The following is an 18,345-nucleotide window of genomic DNA, read 5'->3' as shown; positions in this document are numbered from 1 at the left end:
AATTTGCAAACCTCACCTATTCTTTATAATGCATAAAAAAGCAGTGCTGGCTAGTTTGTCAACATTATTTAAATCTTGTGTGCTGCGGCCTCTGCTATGGAGTCGAGCTTTGGGACTACTGGCTTTGATCAATCGACATTGTGCAGGTAGACCAATAAAACTTGATAATTGGAAATCCCTAGTCACCACTCGGTCAAAAAAGCTTTCAGCCAATTATTGATTTTGTTTTTGTTCTTATAATTCTGGGGCATAGTTGTCAATCACAAATCAGCTTTGCTGTGTGCCAATTCAATTTTCAATTACAGCCCGTTAACTTTAGCATGCTAAAACTCACCTTAATTCCACAGGTTTAGTTATTACTTGCAGATTTCTCTCTGACTAGATGGCAAACTGAATATATTGAGCAGGCCAGTCATTTTGTGAACTATGATATTTCAAGTCTTGTGTTGATACTAGTTACATGTAATAAGTGCACTATGGCATTTTGATTCTCAATCGCTTTAGAAGCGTCACACTATGGAACCCTCACTAAGAGAAATTAATTTTTTTTAATCAAATGGAACTAGCTAGTACCTCTAGGGCACTGCGCCACAATTGGAAAATAGAATGTGTAATTAGATGTTTGTTGGCTAGCACAGACACCATGGGTTGCATAGCTTCCTTCAACATCCACAAGACATACTAGCAAAGAGATTGCCAGAATTCCATTGCTCCCAAGATGATGATAGTGTAAGATATTCAATTCATCCATGACAAGAGGCTTTTGCTTGCCATTTCCTTTTTCCATGAGATTGCTGATTCTCAAGATTAGAATGAAGAATCCCTCCTCCATTCTTGAGAGTTTGAAAGTGAACTTGGCTATTGGATTTTCTCCAACTTTTGTTGATTGACCAATCTAGATCCAATACAGAGGAGACCAGCTGCTTCACATGATGTGCTGCAAATTAGTCTCTGAACCTATGACTATTAAATACCTGGTTTAACTCCGATTCAGTTGACCCCTTTCCCATCAAGAGCCTGTTCTAAATCTTTTCCTCCTGGGCCTGGCGTGCCCTGCCAATAGACCTGGCACTCACGTCATCCTCAATATCCAACTCCCAGCAATTCATTCTGTGCTGGTACCTGACCTTGCCCTGCTGGGCCCAAGCCTCCCTGCACCGTCGCTGGATCCAATGGATCTCCGAACCGAACCTTAGATTTCCCACTCTCACTCACAAATCCATCTGTGTCCTGGTACCCTACCCTCTTACTTGCTGTATTTCTACTTTCGCAGCTGTCTGTGCAATACTGCATTTTTAGATTCCAGAATATGAAGCTGAGTGCTGTGAAAAAGGGGTGTGGTTTGCCTTCCCATGACTCTTCACCACCTCGAGGGACCTGTGTTTCTGAAGAAGCCTTAATCAGAATCTCCTGTCAGATGTGCAGAGCTATTTTGTGGTGCAAAATAAAAGAGCAGAGCAACCGTCTATGCAAGAAAATCCAATCCTTCTGTTTTAAACCAAGTTCTTTCTTTTTGCATTATGTTTTTAACCTTTGTGAACCTGTTTTTTGCACCTTCATGAACTGTGTTGCGATGAAGCACCTTTTACTCTAAATTAAGCCAACCAAGTATGTACTGGTACATATTAAAAATATAGGCACTTTAGTTTTAAACTAAAATTAGTTTAAAAATAGTAAAAGTAGTTTGTGAACTTATTTTTGATTTCTTTTTGTTTAAAATATTTATTTTTTTCCCTGAAGAGATCACTTAAAACTATGAACATATACCTTAAATGTCTTGCATTTTCAGCAGCTGGGTTGATAAGAAACTGTTATGCCTAGAAGCATTCTTTTACCAACATGCTTCATCTTTGCAAGCACGCTGTATTCTAGTGCAGCTGTGAATACAAGAGTTATTGATCTCCATGTAGCAAGCTGTAACTAAATAATTTAGTGTTATTGCTTCTGCACAAAGCTAGGCTGCAGATTTATTGGATCAAAACAAAATTTTAAAAAGCCCCAAAACATTTCTACAATGCATCAGAGAAGCAAACACTGGCAAAAACACAATTATGCTGGTATTTTTTTAAAATGGTGTAGTGAGTTGGAATGCTGTTGATTCACCGCTGAGGTCTGGCTTTGAATAATGAAAATCAGCTCCCTGACAGCTGTAAAGTTTCTAAGCAGAAATGGTTTAGGAAGTTTGAGTTCAGTTCCTCAGCACCAAACTGCCAATAATTCTGCACTAAACAGGCATTCATACACAGAGCAGCCATAGGAATGGCTGGTATGGGCAATAAAGAGATTGAGGTCACAAGCATACTTACGTTGCAGGAGAAAGTGAGGACTGCAGATGCTGGAGATCAGAGCTGAAAATGTGTTGCTCGAAAAGCGCAGCAGGTCAGGTAGCATCCAAGGAGCAGGAGAATCGACTTTTCGGGCCTGAAGAAGGGTTCATGCCCGAAACGTCGATTCTCCTGCTCCTTGGATGCTGCCTGACCTGCTGCGCTTTTCCAGCAACACATTCTTATACTTACGTTGCACTATGGTACATATTTGGAACAAGTTCCATTGATTTCCTCCTCCTATTCCCAGCTTTTTAAAAATATTCTTGATTATTAATTTGTTGCAAGCAAGTGTTGTCGGTTTCTTTAGAGCACGGGGCCGAAAGAGAAGTTCATAATTTTTCATTATCCTTTTACAGTAATATCTACTCATTTCAAGAGGTTTTGGTGTTCTTGGGATTATGCTTATATAAGATGCATCATCATTAAGGCAACTGACAAAGCCATGAATTACAAAATGATGGTTCAGTAATGTCTTTACTCAATCTCAATGAGTATTTGAAAGAACATCAGCTCAGAGTTTCTTACTATTTTCACACCCTTCCACTGATAACCTCATGAAAGATATGGATAATTGATTGTCATTACTCTCCTTCACTACTTAATTGAGAGTTCATTTAAAATTTCCAACACTTCAGTTTTCTCACTGAGCTGGCTTAAACTGCTGAGTAACTGTGGAATTACAACAATTGAATTCATGAGTTCAACATAAAATCGAACCTCTACCCTCCTTAGGTAAAAGCCAGTAAACCATTTCTCTGTTGTTATGGATTAGGTATGTTTGTATAATGATGCACAAACGTAACGGTGACAAAGCAAATGGGAGAAAATTAGTTTTGGCGTTCACATCAGAAACCCAAGACTTGTTCAAATTTGGCCTCAAGCTTCTGCAGTATCACGCTAGTGAGTTGCACATGCCTCTCGAGACAGGGCAGTGGTTTGGGTCTATTTTAAGAAGCAGGTGAATGGTCAAGGTGAGAGAGTAGTCGGCAGGTCGGCATTAAATGGTAGGAGCAGGCAGTGGTGCTGCGAATGTAGCCTGAGCACTTGAGCCCCTACTGGCTCCATGAAATGGAAGGTTTAAAAATTACCTTTTGCGTTGGTAGCTTCCAGCAATCTCTTGAAGGGATGGTTGTGCTTATGGCCAACACCAGTGCTAAGTAAAGAACAATATGTGCATGTGCAAAGTCGTGACATCACAGTATTTCTTGGGCTCTTAAAGTAAGTTGCCGGCAAGCAAGGAATATTGCATTAAAACGTTGATTTCATTATAAAACTGTTTGGATAGGATATTGTAAATGTCTGCCATCTAGCAATGGGCAAGTTAGTAATTAACCCATCAGTTTTGTGTTTTGGACAGTGCAGTACATAGGAAGATGGATATTTCGAGCCCTGTCAATTACTATCAATTTCTAACACCTGACCAAAGAATTAGATCTGTCGCCTGAAATATTACATTTCTTAATGTTATCAAGATTCAGTTGACACCGTGGAAGTCATTTGCGCAGTCCATTCCATGCTCTCGGCCACCAATCCTGCATTGGGCTGGTACGCTCTATTAAGAGCTCCTTTTTAAGTTACAGAACATCTCCGTTTCTGACCAATTTCCAAGGCAAGGATCCTTATTTTATCACTAGACCTCTCCTTTGAACAAGCAAGGAACCTATCTATTTAAGACAGCCAGCAGAGATACTTGAATATCATACAAATCATTACATTGTGGGACATATTTTGGTTATCTGTGGACAGTTCACTGCCATTGAACTTGGAGAGCAGAATGATCAAAGAGGTAGCGGAGCTATTTTTCCATTATCATCTGATCAGTGGAATATTAAGGTCCACCAAAAGCAATTTTCAAGCAGTCTTGTACATGCCCAATTTCAGACAGGAAGCCGTTTACATGTATAAACCAGTGTGGCAAAGTAGATGTGGATAGCTCTTTGTACTGGGTAGTAAGTCACTGAACAGTCAAAACTTTTTAATCTCTCTGTATGTGTGTGTGTTTTGTGAATTAAATTGTGTACTTCAACATAGTTCTACTTTGTGTTTAGATTGGTGACATCAAAACAGCTGAGCAATATTTTCAAGAAGTTGAGCAAATTTCTCCAAAGTTAGGAAATGAATTGCAGCAGAATGTAATCATTCAGATGAACAGGTAAGTCCTACAAGGTATACTTTCATCTATGTAGATTCAAGTTCACCCGACTGGGGGGCCATCATTTCATATTCCACACCCCTGTGTTAAGTATTTAGGACATGTGGAACAACTTCCTATACTTCAACAAGAGTTGCTGATGGCACAGTTCACAGGGTAAAAATCTACCTCTCATTGGCAGTCAGTGGCGAATGAGTGGCTTGTATTATTCATTATTACTGCATCTGGCCCAGAACTTGTGTAGGCTATTTGTGATGTAAGCCCTGGTTATCGGAAGTATGATACAGGAATTAGAGGTCGGTTAAATAAGTGAGGCAATTTTGAGTCTGCTGAACCAAGTAGATTGATGAATTTTTCCACATTATATAAACTAATCTCGCAAGTGAGTGTTAGACTATTCGATCCAATATAAAATTATGTGCAGAAAACATCATAAAGAGAAACAAGATGGTATTGTGAAAAATGAGACAAAACATGATTTTTATTTTGTTTTAAATGTGGAGGAATCTAATTAAAAGTTAATTTTCAGCATTACATAAGTTGTATGAGAGGAAATTATTCTAAGTACAAGCAGTCCCAGGTTGTGAATAGGTCCAGTTCTTGAGTTCATTTGCAAGTTGATTTGTATGCAAGTTGGAACACAATGCAGGGCAATGTAAAGTAGCCATTTGCAAGTACATGAAATGTTTGTATGTTAGATCTTGAAAATGCCATCCCAATATAGGATTGCACCAATAAGTGTGAGGAGTTGTAAGTCAGATCGTTGTAATTTAAGAATCCCCATACACAAGAGGAAAAAAGTGGATTGATGAGCTATAATTCTGGCATTTTTAGTGTGCGAAAGCTGCAATTTCGCATCCTTTATTCATTGAATATTAGATCAGAATCTTGACAGTATGAAAGCAGGCCCTTTAGCCCAACAAGTCCACACCGACCCTCCGAAGAGTAATTCACCCTGACCAATTCCCCTACCCTATTTTTACCCCTGACTAATGCACCTGACACTATGGGCAACTTAGCATGGCCAATTCACCTGGCCTGCACATCCTTGGACTGTGGGAGGAAACCGGAGCACCCAGAGGAAACCCACACAGACACGGGGAGAATGTGCAAACTCCACATAGGCATTCACCCAAGGCGGGAATCAAACCTAGGTCCCTGATGCCGTGAGGCAGCAGTGCTAACAGCTGAGCCACCATGCTGCCCCGAAGGGTTTTTGAAGTTTGACGAATAATTCATCCCGCAGGAAGTCATTCAAAATTTGCAATTTGAGGAAACTTAGTCAGAAGGATTTGAAACTGCGCACGGAAACCCCGATGGATTCTAATACATCGCCTTCACCGCTCAGCCACGGCTATGTATTGAACAATGATATGACAGCGAAGTCGCAAGAAGTGGAGAAACTACCTCTTGATTTCCACTCCTAACTAATGTAGATGCCAGAAGTTGCTGTCCAAAACTTTCACAATGATGCTTGTTAACAGCCTTACTGTTTTTACGACTGCAGAATCAGAGGCATTAATTTGCTGATCATTTGTAACCTGTCTATAAGTAACCATAGGTAAGAGATTATAGCGCAGCCTGGGGGTTCACAGAGGGAAGATCACATTTTACAAGATGCATCCCACTGTCCTGAGTGGGACTTAATCACTTGCTAACTGAGCTTGTCATAACCTTGATGGAGTTAATCATAACTAAAGCTTGTTGTTATGGACCAGGCCAGACCTCCTCAAAGCATTTCAAGAAGGTAGCCCAAATCCTAACGTTGTTAGTAGTTTTAAGCAGGTGTAATGTAGATACTCCAGGAGTGATACACTTACCCAAACCACTTAGTCTTAAACAAAACAGAATTTATTTACAAGCTTACTGAATGAAACACAATGAACAGAAAACAGAATACCGACTACTTATCCGATCCAAAAACCCAACAGACTATCCCAACATAATGATGCTGTTCCAAATACTTGCCAAAATCCCCATAAACACCCCTTGGCACAAAAGGTAAAATCAAACTCATGGTCTTACAGGATAGAAGTCAGAGGGAGAGTACCAGCCTGGACCTGCTTCTCCCCGTCCAGCAGCCTTTCTTCACGCTACCTGCCCAAATCAAACCAAACCAAACCAGAGACAAGCTGAACTGGGAGAACTAGCCACACCACTTTCATTGTACAAGTTTTTTTAAAACATGAAAGCGTTCTGCCTCAGGCAGTCTCTGTTAGCTATTATCAAATTGGCCTTAAAACGCTTCACCTCAGACTTTTCAGTGTCTGTATCATTTATGACCTCTCAAAAAAAAAACCAAGGACAGCATAACCTTGTTAAAAAGGAGTAGCTTTTCAGTTATTGTCTTCCACTATGTCGCGATACCTCATTAGCAAACTTGATTGCTCATTCGATTGATTTATATATTTGATTGCAGTCCTGAGTAAAAGCAGTCTATTTTGTTTTCTGTAGTTATATTGTAATGTTAATGTATTTCTTGTTACATATTTCAGTTTTACTGGCTTTTTGTTCCATTTTTTTAAACCCTCACTTGTAACCAACGCACACATGTGCAGTCAAGTTTGAAGATATTTAAAGTTTAAGTACATATTAACTAGAACTAGTGTTTGAGATTTTATTCAAGTAATTCACTAAAACGCATCAAAATGGGAAGACCAGACAGTTTATTGGTATACTTTTAATGGTTCACTACAGTGAGGTAAAAATTATAGAATCCAATCTCATTAGGCTGGGGCAGGCAGAGTCCAGACTGTGTTGACACATCTCCAATCAGGTTTTTTTTTGTGGAATAACATGGTAGTAGTGTATCAGTTGCATAGGGAAGGACTGTCGACAAATTAATGCAGGTCTTTGGTACATAATTACAGAATTGTGCTCCCACAGACTAGAATGTTTTGAGGGGTTTTAGAAGCCGTCTCCAACATGCTTTTGATGTGTGGTAGAAGTTTCTCTCTTTTTTTTGTTGTTTAGGAGTTCTGAAGGAGGGGGAAGGAAACCTGCAAAAGGCATTGGTTGAATTGATGGCCAAATGCTGACTTAAACAACTTCTGGCTACCTACCCATCCCAGAGGAGTCAACTTTCCCTAAATCACATTTTTGCACACTCAGTTGGAATCATCCTCCACAACTTTGTGTATTTTCTATTTTTGTACTCAAATTTAAAGCATGGTGACAGCTCAGATATGTACACCAGGACATGGCTACTAATAATCATTGGCATGTTTCAATTCCCAAAGGGTGTTTAATTTTTAATGCATTTTTATACTAAATTCTGCTCTACATATTGATTTTCCATAGCATTTATATTGATTGTGCATAGCACTATATATATTGAAAATAACATACTGTGCACATGCACTCAAAAGTGGTGTATTTGGGAGTTGCAAAAAGTATCCAGCTATGATCTTATTCATATAACAACAATGAAAACTATGAAGTAACCCAGCTCCTCCCAGTCCCACCCTTCCATGCACCTAGCAAACATGCTTGTTTGAGTATTTCACTTCTGTCTGGCTTAATTTGTTAGAGCATAGAACAATACAGCACAGTATAGGCCCTTCGGCCTTCGATGTTGTGATGACCTTTTATCATTCACTAAGACCAAACTAACATACCTTCCATGTGCCTATCCAAGAGTTGCTTAAATGTCCCTAATTGTTTGACTGTTGTGATTTTCTTGCCTCTAAGTTATATTGCATTAATAACAAAAAGCACTAAAGATGTTAATTTTTTTTAGGGCATTCCTCCATCTTGGTCAAAATAACTTTGCTGAAGCCCACAAATTCTTCACTGAAGTTACCAAATTGGACCCAAGCAATCCAGTGGTAAGAGTCAATGGTGTGCTGTTTAAAATTTCATCAATGTAGTGACTTCGTTCAGTAGTATTCAGTTACGTGTTTTGGCATTTTGGGATTACTTTCGCATGTTCCACAAAAAAGTCTGCTTTAGAAACTCAGCTACAAGTCCACAATGTTGGTGTAACAGGAAATGCTGTATCTTATGTGATGTGTTTTGAGTTAGTTTATTTGTTCATATCTAAATTCCGAGCACAGCACAGTGGCTAGTGGTTAGCACTGCTGCCTCACAGCACCAGGGTTTGATTATAGCATCGGGTGACTGTCTGTCTGTGTGGAGTTTACATGTGCTCCATGTGTCTGCATCCCTCTGGGTGCTCCAGTTTCATCCCACAGTCCAGAGATGTGCAGGTTAGGTGGCTTAGCCATGCTGAATCGCCCATAGTGATCAGAGATGTGTAGGTTGGATGGACTAGCTGTGGGGATTACAGGGGTAAGGCAGGGTTGGGTGGAATGCAGTTTGGAGAGTTGATGCGGATTTGATGGCCCAAATGGCCTGCTTCCACACTATAGATTCTATCATCTATGATATTTCAATTTCCAAATATATGCCTTTTAGTCAAAAAGCCCTGCTGCAGATTGTGGATTAGATTAGATTAGATTAGATTAGATTCCCTACAGTGTAGAAGCAGGCCCTTTGGCCCAACAAGTCCACACCGACCTTCCGAAGAATAACCCACCCAGACCCATTTCCCTACATTTACCCCTGGTTAATGCACCTACACTACGGGCAATTTAGCATAGCCAATTCACCTAACCTGCACATCATTGGACTGTGGGAGGAAACCGGAGCACCCGGAGGGTGCTATCCTACCTCTGTAATCCCCACAGCTAAACTACCCGGAGCAAACCCACGCAGACACGGGGAGAATGTGCAAACTCCACACAGACAGTTGCCCGAGGCGGGAATTGAACCCTGGTCCCTGGCGCTGTGTGGCAGCAGTGCTAACCACTGAGCCACCATGCCACCCTTGTTTTTAAACAAAATCATTATCAGCCGATGGAACCAAAATTACATAACTGAATTAAAATTACGCCCAAAGGTTGTGACCCTCTAGCTCCTTGGTAGCTGAAAATGTGTTGCTGGAAAAGCGCAGCAGGTCAGGCAGCATCCAGGGAACAGGAGAATCGATGTTTCGGGCATAAGCCCTTCTTCAGGAATGAGGAAAGTTTGTCCAGCAGGCTAAGATAAAAGGTAGGGAGGAGGGACTTGGGGGAGGGGCATTGGAAATGTGATTGGTGGAAGGAGGTCAAGGTGAGGGTGATAGGTCAGACTGGGGTGGGGGCGGAGAGGTCAGGAAGAAGATTGCAGGTTAGGAAGGCAGTGCTGAATTCGATGGATTTGACTGACAAGGTGGGGAGAGGGGGAATGAGGAAACTGGTGAAATCTGAGTTCATCCCTTGTGGTCGGAGGGTTCCTAGGCGGAAGATGAGGCGTTCTTCCTCCAGCCGTCGTTTTGTTGTGGTCTGGTGATGGAGGAGTCCAAAGACCTGCATATCCTTGGTGGAGTGGGAGGGGGAGTTAAAGTGTTGAGCCACAGGATGGTTGGATTGGTTGGTCCGGGTGTCCCAGAGGTGTTCTCTGAAACGCTCCGCAAGTAGCCGGCCTGTCTCCCCAATATAGAGGAGGCCACATCGGGTGCAGAGGATGCAACCCTCCAACCACAAGGGATGAACTCGGATTTCACCAGTTTCCTCATTCCCCCTCCCCCCACCTTATCTCAGTCAAATCCATCGAATTCAGCACCGCCTTCCTAACCTGCAATCTTCTTCCTGACCTCTCCGCCCCCACCCCAGTCTGACCTATCACCCTCACCTTGACCTCTTTCCACCTATCACATTTCCGACACCCCTCCCCCAAGTCCATCCTCCCTAACTTTTATCTTAGCCTGCTGGACAAACTTTCCTCATTCCTGAAGAAGGGCTTATGCCCGAAACGTCGATTCTCCTGTTCCCTGGATGCTGCCTGACCTGCTGCGCTTTTCCAGCAACACATTTTCAGCTCTGATCTCCAGCATCTGCAGACCTCACTTTCTCCTCTAGCTCCTTGGTATTCAACTGTGCATTTATCCAGTGCTAAACCTCAACTAACATGTCTGTTTTCAAGTTGAGAGTTACTTTATTTCTGTTTATTGCCAAATATGCCTGCTCTTCTTTGGATCAAGTGCCATAAACTCCACTTTCAACACACCACCCCACCTCAGGGGGGGGAGAAAAATTCCCAAGTTTGTTTTCTCCCCCCTATCTGCTTCCTCCTAATCCCCTCGTGTTAGGCTGTTTTACCTTTTGGTGTTGGACAAATTGTCTCTTGTTACTTCAAGATCTCTGTACACTGTAAACTCCCTTTCTATTTATGCACGTTTCATACCCAAATTCCCCCAAATCCTCTTGGGTGTGGTAAGTAATATCAGTCTGTTAATCATCTGGCTATATTGCACACTTTTTTGTCACTTTGGGAATCTATCTTCCACTGTATTTATACTTGCAATAGCAGAAGAACCTATAGAATTAACTTAAAATCATTAAAATATTGCTCAACCCCCATCCCACCCCATTATTAGACTGAAATGTTCATTTCAACAAATGACTGCTGAAGCCATGAAAATTACAACATTTTAGAGAATTAAATGCTTTTTTTAAAAATCCAATGGAATGTGGGAAGGGCAAAAGAATGTGAATCCTGTATTAGGATAAAAGGCTTCATTCTTTGCTGAAATTATGAAACTAAAATCTGAGACTGTTCTAACAAAATAACTTTTGAGACTGAATGATAGAGCAAATAGGTCTGTTGCACCCAGCTGCGGGTGTGCTCATTAATTAAATCAATCATCAGGCATGTTCCTGTCATTTTCACATGTTGTTTTTCTTTAGGCGAATAATAATGCAGCCGTTTGCTTGTTGTACTTGGGAAAACTGAAGGACTCCCTCAGGCAGCTGGAAGGACTTGTACAGCAGGATCCCAAACACTACCTGCATGAAAGTGTTCTTTTTAACCTGACCACTATGTATGAGCTTGAATCATCTCGCAGTATGCAGAAAAAACAGAGTTTGCTGGAGTCAGTGGCTTCTCGTGAAGGAGATAGCTTTAATATTCAGTGTCTGAAGTTACTGTGAAACTGCTTTCTCTCCTGTTTGTATTTAGCCATTGTAACTTTAAAGATGTAAATATGTAATTACAGGTATTTTAATTATCTTTAACTGCAGCTCTATTGTCTATATTGCAAGTAAATGACCGATATATGAGATATCTTGCAACAACCAGCTTCTTTGGAGAGATAAGGAAACACTTAAGATTTCAAATCCCTGCTCCATTTTGTATTTGTTTGCTCCACCTCTGTGTCATATCACTGTGCATCCTGACAGTGCTGCTTCGAATTGGTTGTTAGAGGAACGAGAATAATGCTGTTATTTTAAATAAATCCAAAAATGTAAATCTCATTTATAATTGTCATTCATTGGTATTGTCTTTCCCTCACACTCTTCTCCCTGTTTTACCTTGTTTGATGAGTGGAATTTTTAGAAGATCAAGGTGGGTTTGACGTTTTCAAGTATGTTTAGATAATTGTAACACATCTCTGGAGTAGGTGAGACTTGAACTCTAGCCCCCTAGTCTTGAGGTAAGGACACTATCACTGTACCACAAGCTCCTTGCAAGAGGTAGGTTTCTATGTTACACAAGAAACATGGACATCAGGACCAAGATTAATCAAGTTACAGGCCATTCATTGCTTAGTGGACAGTTCGAGCACTGCTTCATCCTTCTGAGAAGAGAATACCTATGCATCAACTCAACTTCAATCTATTCAATAATAAGAGATAGCTTATGTGACAAATTAAAAAGCTTTTGAGATCTCAGATGATGGATGTTCACCTGGAAGACCAATTAAAGCAACGGCCAACGATGTTGGAACCAAATATCCAAATCCAATCTCGCAGGATTTATCTTAGGAAGGTTAATCTATTGTCCAGGGCAAAAAAAAAATATTTGGTATCCTGATTAAGTTTGTTGTGAAATATCTAGAGTCTCTGGAATTTGATGAAACAGGAGTGCATCATCAGGATTAAGGGGTGTGCAATCAGGAGATCATCTGATTGAGACAAACCAAGCAATAAAGCAAATCTGGTTTATTTAGTAGTTTGATATGTCTTAAATATAGATTAATAGTCAAATTTTGACACCACTAACAACCTTTAAGAATGTTGAATCAGGGGACTGATAGTGGCATCTATGTCAATCAGCTGAAAGTTGGTTGAATTGATCTTAATTAATGAGCAAGAAGCTAAACCAGCTAGTGAATCATCAAAGGCTTTATATCAGAGACAGGTTTTTGAAACCACATGGTCAGTAAAGAACTTGCAATCAGGAAAGTAGAATGAGACATAAGGACTGCAAGGACAATATGGGTAGAAGTGGAAATTTGATGCAAGGGGCAAAAGCTGCATTAAGTAATGTTTAGTGTAAACAGTTGACAGTACTAGTCAGATTTTATTAATAGTTGCAAAGTTTGTTAAAATTGCTGAAAAATTTTAAAGCAGTAACAAGGTTAATTGATAAATAAAGACATGAGGCTGCTTCAACCCTGAGAATCCACATCCTGTGTCAGACGTGTCAGTTACAGTGATTTGAGCTCCATGCTTCAATTAGTAGCTGGCTTTGCTGCAGTGCATCATAGATGTTGCCACCCTGCAACTTTAGAATACAGAAGAAAACGAATGAGTGACCAAGCAGTCAAAAAGGAAAAGAGTACAGGTATCCCCTGCTATCTAACCACTGTTCCCTTCCAAATGTTGATGAGAGCGAAGATTTATCTAAGGGGTAGAGCAGGGGTGGGAACCCTTTTCCTTTGGAAGGCCATATTTTATTTAACCAAGATGCTATTCGGCTGCATGCTGAGAATTTAACATTTACGACAAGATGTCGTATTTTTTGGACATGCTTACTTTATGTTATATAAGGACTTTAAACAAAATGAAAATTCAGTAAAGGCACATTCATTTGTTTGGCAAAGTTGACAAAGACTTACTAATAAGTGAAAAACTGAGACAACAAATGACTCCTTCATTATTGCTTATTGCGAGATAGGATTTGGATATTTGGTTCCAACATTGTTGACTGTCGCTTTAATTGGTCCTCCAGGTGAATATCCATCATCTGAGATCTCAAGTGTGTTTTAATTTATGTCATATATGAAAATGTTGATTAATAACAGTACATTGTGCCAAAATCAATGAGCATGTTGACATGGACATGGGTATTCAATGGCATCTTTCCATGTTTCAATGGGATCCTTCTTAGCGTCAAATAGAGACTTCAGAGAGCCCAATCAATTGTATCTGTAAGTTATCCGGTACTTTGGAGGCATTAACCAGTTATGGTTGAAAAGCTAGTTTCAGTATTTCTCAAAATCTGCAAGCCTTTCATTGTATTCTTCAATCAGGGAATCTAGAGCAGCTGTGTATTCTTTCACATCGCATTTGCTCGTTTCCTGTTCATTAACTACCTTTGCCAGTTCAGGAAAGTGTTCAGCTGAAAGTTCTGATCAGGTAAAGAGCATTTTGAAAAAGTTAGCTTTTTCCAAAATGCCTGGAATTTTGGCTACATATCATATAGGTTTAGTTTTACCTTGTAAAAAAAAAAATTGGATCATTTTGCTTTGACATTATATCACAAAAATGCAGCATTTCTGCAGAAATTCTCTGAACGATTCACATGGTTCAGTCAGCTCCTCAAAAAAATCTCAATTTGTTTTCACAAAGTTAAAGTTATGCAAGTATTTGTCCTTGTGGCAACCAGCGCTCTTTAGAATGATGTGGCAGATCCACACTGAATGTTTCATCATGAAACTGAAGCATGTTGCAAAATTGGCGATGCCGTGATGCATTTGAATGTAGTTTACAATACCTATAACTTTCTTTTAATGTGTCACTTAAAACACAGATTTGGTAAGAAGATTCTGTTGATGCAAAAGACAATGAAAGGAAACCAAGTGTCCGGATCTGGCAATTATTTTCGTAGTAATACAACAAATCCTAAATGTTTTCCTCGTGGAAGGTGCACGGTCTGTTCATACACTTGCAAAACTGAACTTGTGTAATTTAGTTTCGGTAGTTTTCTTTGAAGATGTCAATTCCACGTGTCTTTGCCGTAAGGGTACCCAAACCCAGTAACTCCTCGTGGCAATAAAAGTCCACAGTTATAACATGAATCAAAAATAACACCTGTGCTGAGTCAGTAATGTTAGTGATTCATCCAAGACAATCGAATAATAAATATCTTCACTTTTGCATATTGTATGAAGTTGTTCTGTTACATTGAGGGAGAATTCATTGTTGCCGATCGGTTATGGTCCCTCTTGAAAGAGGTAATTGTTTGCTCTTATTAACGTTATCTGAATCTAAACGTCCTACAACTTCAACAATGTATTAATTTATGATTTCCACTGCTAAATGGCTTACTTCCTCTACCAAGTATATATGCTAATTTATAAGTTGCTTCATGATATCAGTCTCTTATCCTGACATTGTTTTAAATACTTGCTGCTGCTTCTGATCTTTTATTTTCTTAAGTGTAGACTTTTGGGGTTCTCTTTCCAGTTTAGCATGTTTGTCGTCCTTATCAGTTGCATAATGCTGATAGGCATTGTCCATCTTCATCGTTGCAATTATGGCATCTCTGAGCAAACGTAGTAAAGATGTACAGCATGGAAACAGACCCTACGGTGCAACCTGTCCATGCCGACCAGATATCCCAACCCAATCTAGTCCCACCTGCCAGCACCTGGCCCAAATCCCTCCCAACCCTTCCTATTCATATACCTATCCGGATGCCTTTTAAATGTTGCAATTGTACCAGCCTGCACCACTTCCTCTGGCAGCTCATTCCATACATGTACCACCCTCTGTGTGAAAAAGTTGCCCCTTAGGTCTCTTTTATATCTTTCCCCTCTCACCCTAAACCCATGCCCTTTCATTCTGGACTCCCTGACCCCAGGGAAAAGACTTTGCCTATTTACCCTATCCATGCCCTTCATGATTTTGTAAACCTCTATAAGGTCACCCCTCAGCCTCCGACGCTCCAGGGAAAACAGTCCCAGCCTGTTCAGCCTCTCCCTATAGCTTACATCGGCAACAATGTCCTGTTCCTGAGTGAACACTGACAAAAAGTATTCATTCAGTGTCTCCCCAATCTCTTCAGCCTCCACACGCAACTTTCCACTATTATCCTTGACTGGACCTATTCCTACCCTAGTCATTCTTTTATTCCTGACATACCTATAGAAAGCCTTAGGGTTTTCCCTAATCCTACCAACTAAGGACCTTTCATGTCCCCTCCTTGCTGCTCTTAGCTCTCTCTTCAGGTCCTTCCTGGCTACCTTATAACTCTCAATCGCCCCAATTGAACCTTCACGCCTCATCTTTACATAGGCCGCCCTCTTCCATTTAACAAGGGATTCCAATTCCTTATTAAACCACGGCTCCCTCACACGACCCTTTCCTCCCTGCCTGACTTATCAAGGGCACTCAATAGTTGCTCTTTGAACAAGCTCCACATATCAATTACGCCCTTGCCTTGAAGCCTACTTTTCCAAGCCACGCATCCTAAGTCATGCCTCACCACATCATAATTTCCCTGCCCCCAGCTATAACTCTTGCCCTGCAGTGCACACTTATCCCTCTCCATCACTAGAGTAAAAGTCACCGAATTGTGGTCACTTTCCCCAAAGTGCTCACCGACCTCTAATTCTAACACCTGGCCTGGTTCGTTACCCAGAACCAAATCCAGTATGGCCTCACCTCTTGTTGGCCTATCTACATATTGTGTCAGGAAACCCTCCTGCACACGTTGGACAAACACCGACCCATCTAACGACTAGAGCTACAGCTTTCCCAATCAATATCAGGAAAGTTAAACGCCCCCATAACAACCACCCTATTACTTTCACTCTTCTCCTGAATCATCCTCGCAATCCTTTCTTCTACGTTTCTAGGACTATTGGGAGGCCTACAAAAAACTCCTAACAGGGTGACCTCACCTTTCCTATTCCTAACCTCAGCCCAAACTACCTCAGATGGCGAGTCTTCATCCATCGTCCTTTCCACCGCTGTAATACGATTTTTGACAAGCAATGCCACACCTCCCCCCACCTCTTTTACCCCCACCTCTGACCCTACTAAAACATTTAAACCCTGGAACCTGCAACAGCCAATCCTGTCCCTGTTCTACCCATGTCTCCGTAATAGCCACAACATCGAAGTCCCAGGTACCAACCCACGCTGCAAGTTCACCTACCTTATTTCATATACTTCTTGCATTGAAATATACACACTTCAAGCCACTTTCCTGTTTACAGGCACCCTCCTTTGAGATTGATGCCATGTTCCTAACCTCCCTACACTCCAGGTCCTACACCCTAAAGCTACAGTCTAGGTTCCCATGCCCCTGCAGAGTGAGTTTAAACCCCCCCCCCAAGAGCACTAGCAAACCTCCCGCCAAGGATACTGGTGCCCCTCAGGTTCAGGTGTAGACCATCCTGTTTATGGAGGTCCCACCTTCCCCAGAAAGAACCCCTGTTATCCAGATACCGGAATCCCTCCATCCTGCACCATCCCTTTAGCCACGCATTTAACTGTTCTCTCTCCCTATTCCTCGACTCTCTATCACGTGGCACGGGTAACAAACCAGAGACAACAACTCTGTTCGTTCTAACTCTGAGCTTCCAACCTAGCTCCCTGAAAGCCTGCCTAACATCCTCAGCCCTCCTCCTACCTATGTCATTGGTGCCAATGTGGACCACGACTTCGGGCTGCTCCCCCTCCCCCTTAAGGACCCGGAAAGCACGATCAGAGACATCACGTACCCCTGCACCTGGGAGGCAACATACCAAACGTGAGTCTCTCTCGCCCCCACAAAACCGCCTATCTGTGCCCCGAACTATCGAGTCCCCAATTACTATTGCTCTGCTCTTCTCCATCCTTCCCTTCTGAGCAACTGGGCCTGAGGCCTGAGCCCCATTACTTACCCCTGGTAAGTCGTTCCCCCCACGAGTATCCAAAACGGTATACTTGTTCTTGAGGGGAACGGCCGCAGGGGATCCCTGCACTGGCTGCTTCCTCCCAGTCCCCCTCACTGTCACCCATCTGTCTGCAATCCTTGGAGTTACTACTTCCCTAAAGCTCCGATCTATGACCCCCTCTGCCTCCCGGATGATCCTAAGTTCATCCAACTCCAGCTCCAGTTCCCTAACACAGTCTTGGAGGAGCTGGAGATGGGTGCACTTCCTGCAAGTGTAATCAGCAGGGACGTCCATGGCATCCCTCACCTCAAACATGTTGCAAGAGGAACATTGCACTGCCTTCACTGCCATCCCTCTAAAAGTAACCTTTTTTTAAAAAAAAAACTGGGTCTAAAGAATAGAACAAGCAAAATGCAGCACTTACCTACTTACCACAACGGGTCTTATTATTAGGTTAGAGGAGGAGGGCGGGTGGGAGGCACTACCTCTGTAGTGCCTCGGGTTCTTCTCCTGCACGCTTTTATAGGGAGAAAACCTACCCGGCTGCCCCTCTGGTCTTCGTCACTTCCCCCTGCTGCTCCCGCTCTTTCTGTGAAGAGAGGAAAAAAAAACACCGCTGCCCGCTACCGGTAAGTAATTTTAAAACAAACTGTCTCACCTTAGCTGTAGCCTTCCGGGTTCCTTTACACTCTGCTGCTGCTCACACTCAAAATGACCGTTGGCGTCGAAGGCTGAGTATTTATACTCACTGCTTTCCTTCCCGGCTGCCCCTCTGGTCTTCGTCACTTCCCCCTGCTGCTCCTGCTCTTTCTGTGAAAAGAGAAGAAAAAAAATTGTGAATACTGAGTCACAATTAAGTAGAATGAATGGCTTTGAGGTATGTAGGGAAGAGGTGTTGGAAATTCTGGAAAGGGTGAAAATAGATAAGTCCCCTGGGCCTGATGGTATTTATCCTAGGATTCTCTGGGAAGCAAGGGAGGAGATTGCAGAGCCAT

The 18,345-nt window shown here is 41.7% G+C and overlaps 1 protein-coding gene across 2 annotated transcripts in view; it reads left to right on the top strand.

Annotated features, from left to right (window-relative positions):
* trappc12 (trafficking protein particle complex subunit 12) overlaps positions 1–11,774 on the top strand; it is a 70,047-nt gene extending 58,273 nt beyond the window's left edge. For both annotated transcript variants that reach the window (XM_087977997.1, XM_087977996.1), the window contains exons 11-13: positions 4,376–4,479; positions 8,219–8,306; positions 11,208–11,774. In XM_087977997.1, the coding sequence (XP_087834123.1) occupies positions 4,376–4,479; positions 8,219–8,306; positions 11,208–11,450 (435 nt within the window). In that variant the 3' untranslated portion in view covers positions 11,451–11,774. The remainder of the gene's footprint in view (positions 1–4,375; positions 4,480–8,218; positions 8,307–11,207) is intronic.
* Positions 11,775–18,345: the final 6,571 nt, after the last annotated feature.

The sequence above is a fragment of the Chiloscyllium plagiosum genome, unplaced genomic scaffold, assembly GCF_037043375.1.
Source record: "Chiloscyllium plagiosum isolate Xiang-an unplaced genomic scaffold, Cpla_swu_hap1 HiC_scaffold_3, whole genome shotgun sequence".
Classification (NCBI taxonomy): domain Eukaryota; kingdom Metazoa; phylum Chordata; class Chondrichthyes; order Orectolobiformes; family Hemiscylliidae; genus Chiloscyllium; species Chiloscyllium plagiosum.
The sequence above is the reverse complement of the archived record's forward strand: the minus strand, read 5'-3'. Positions and strand labels throughout refer to the sequence as shown.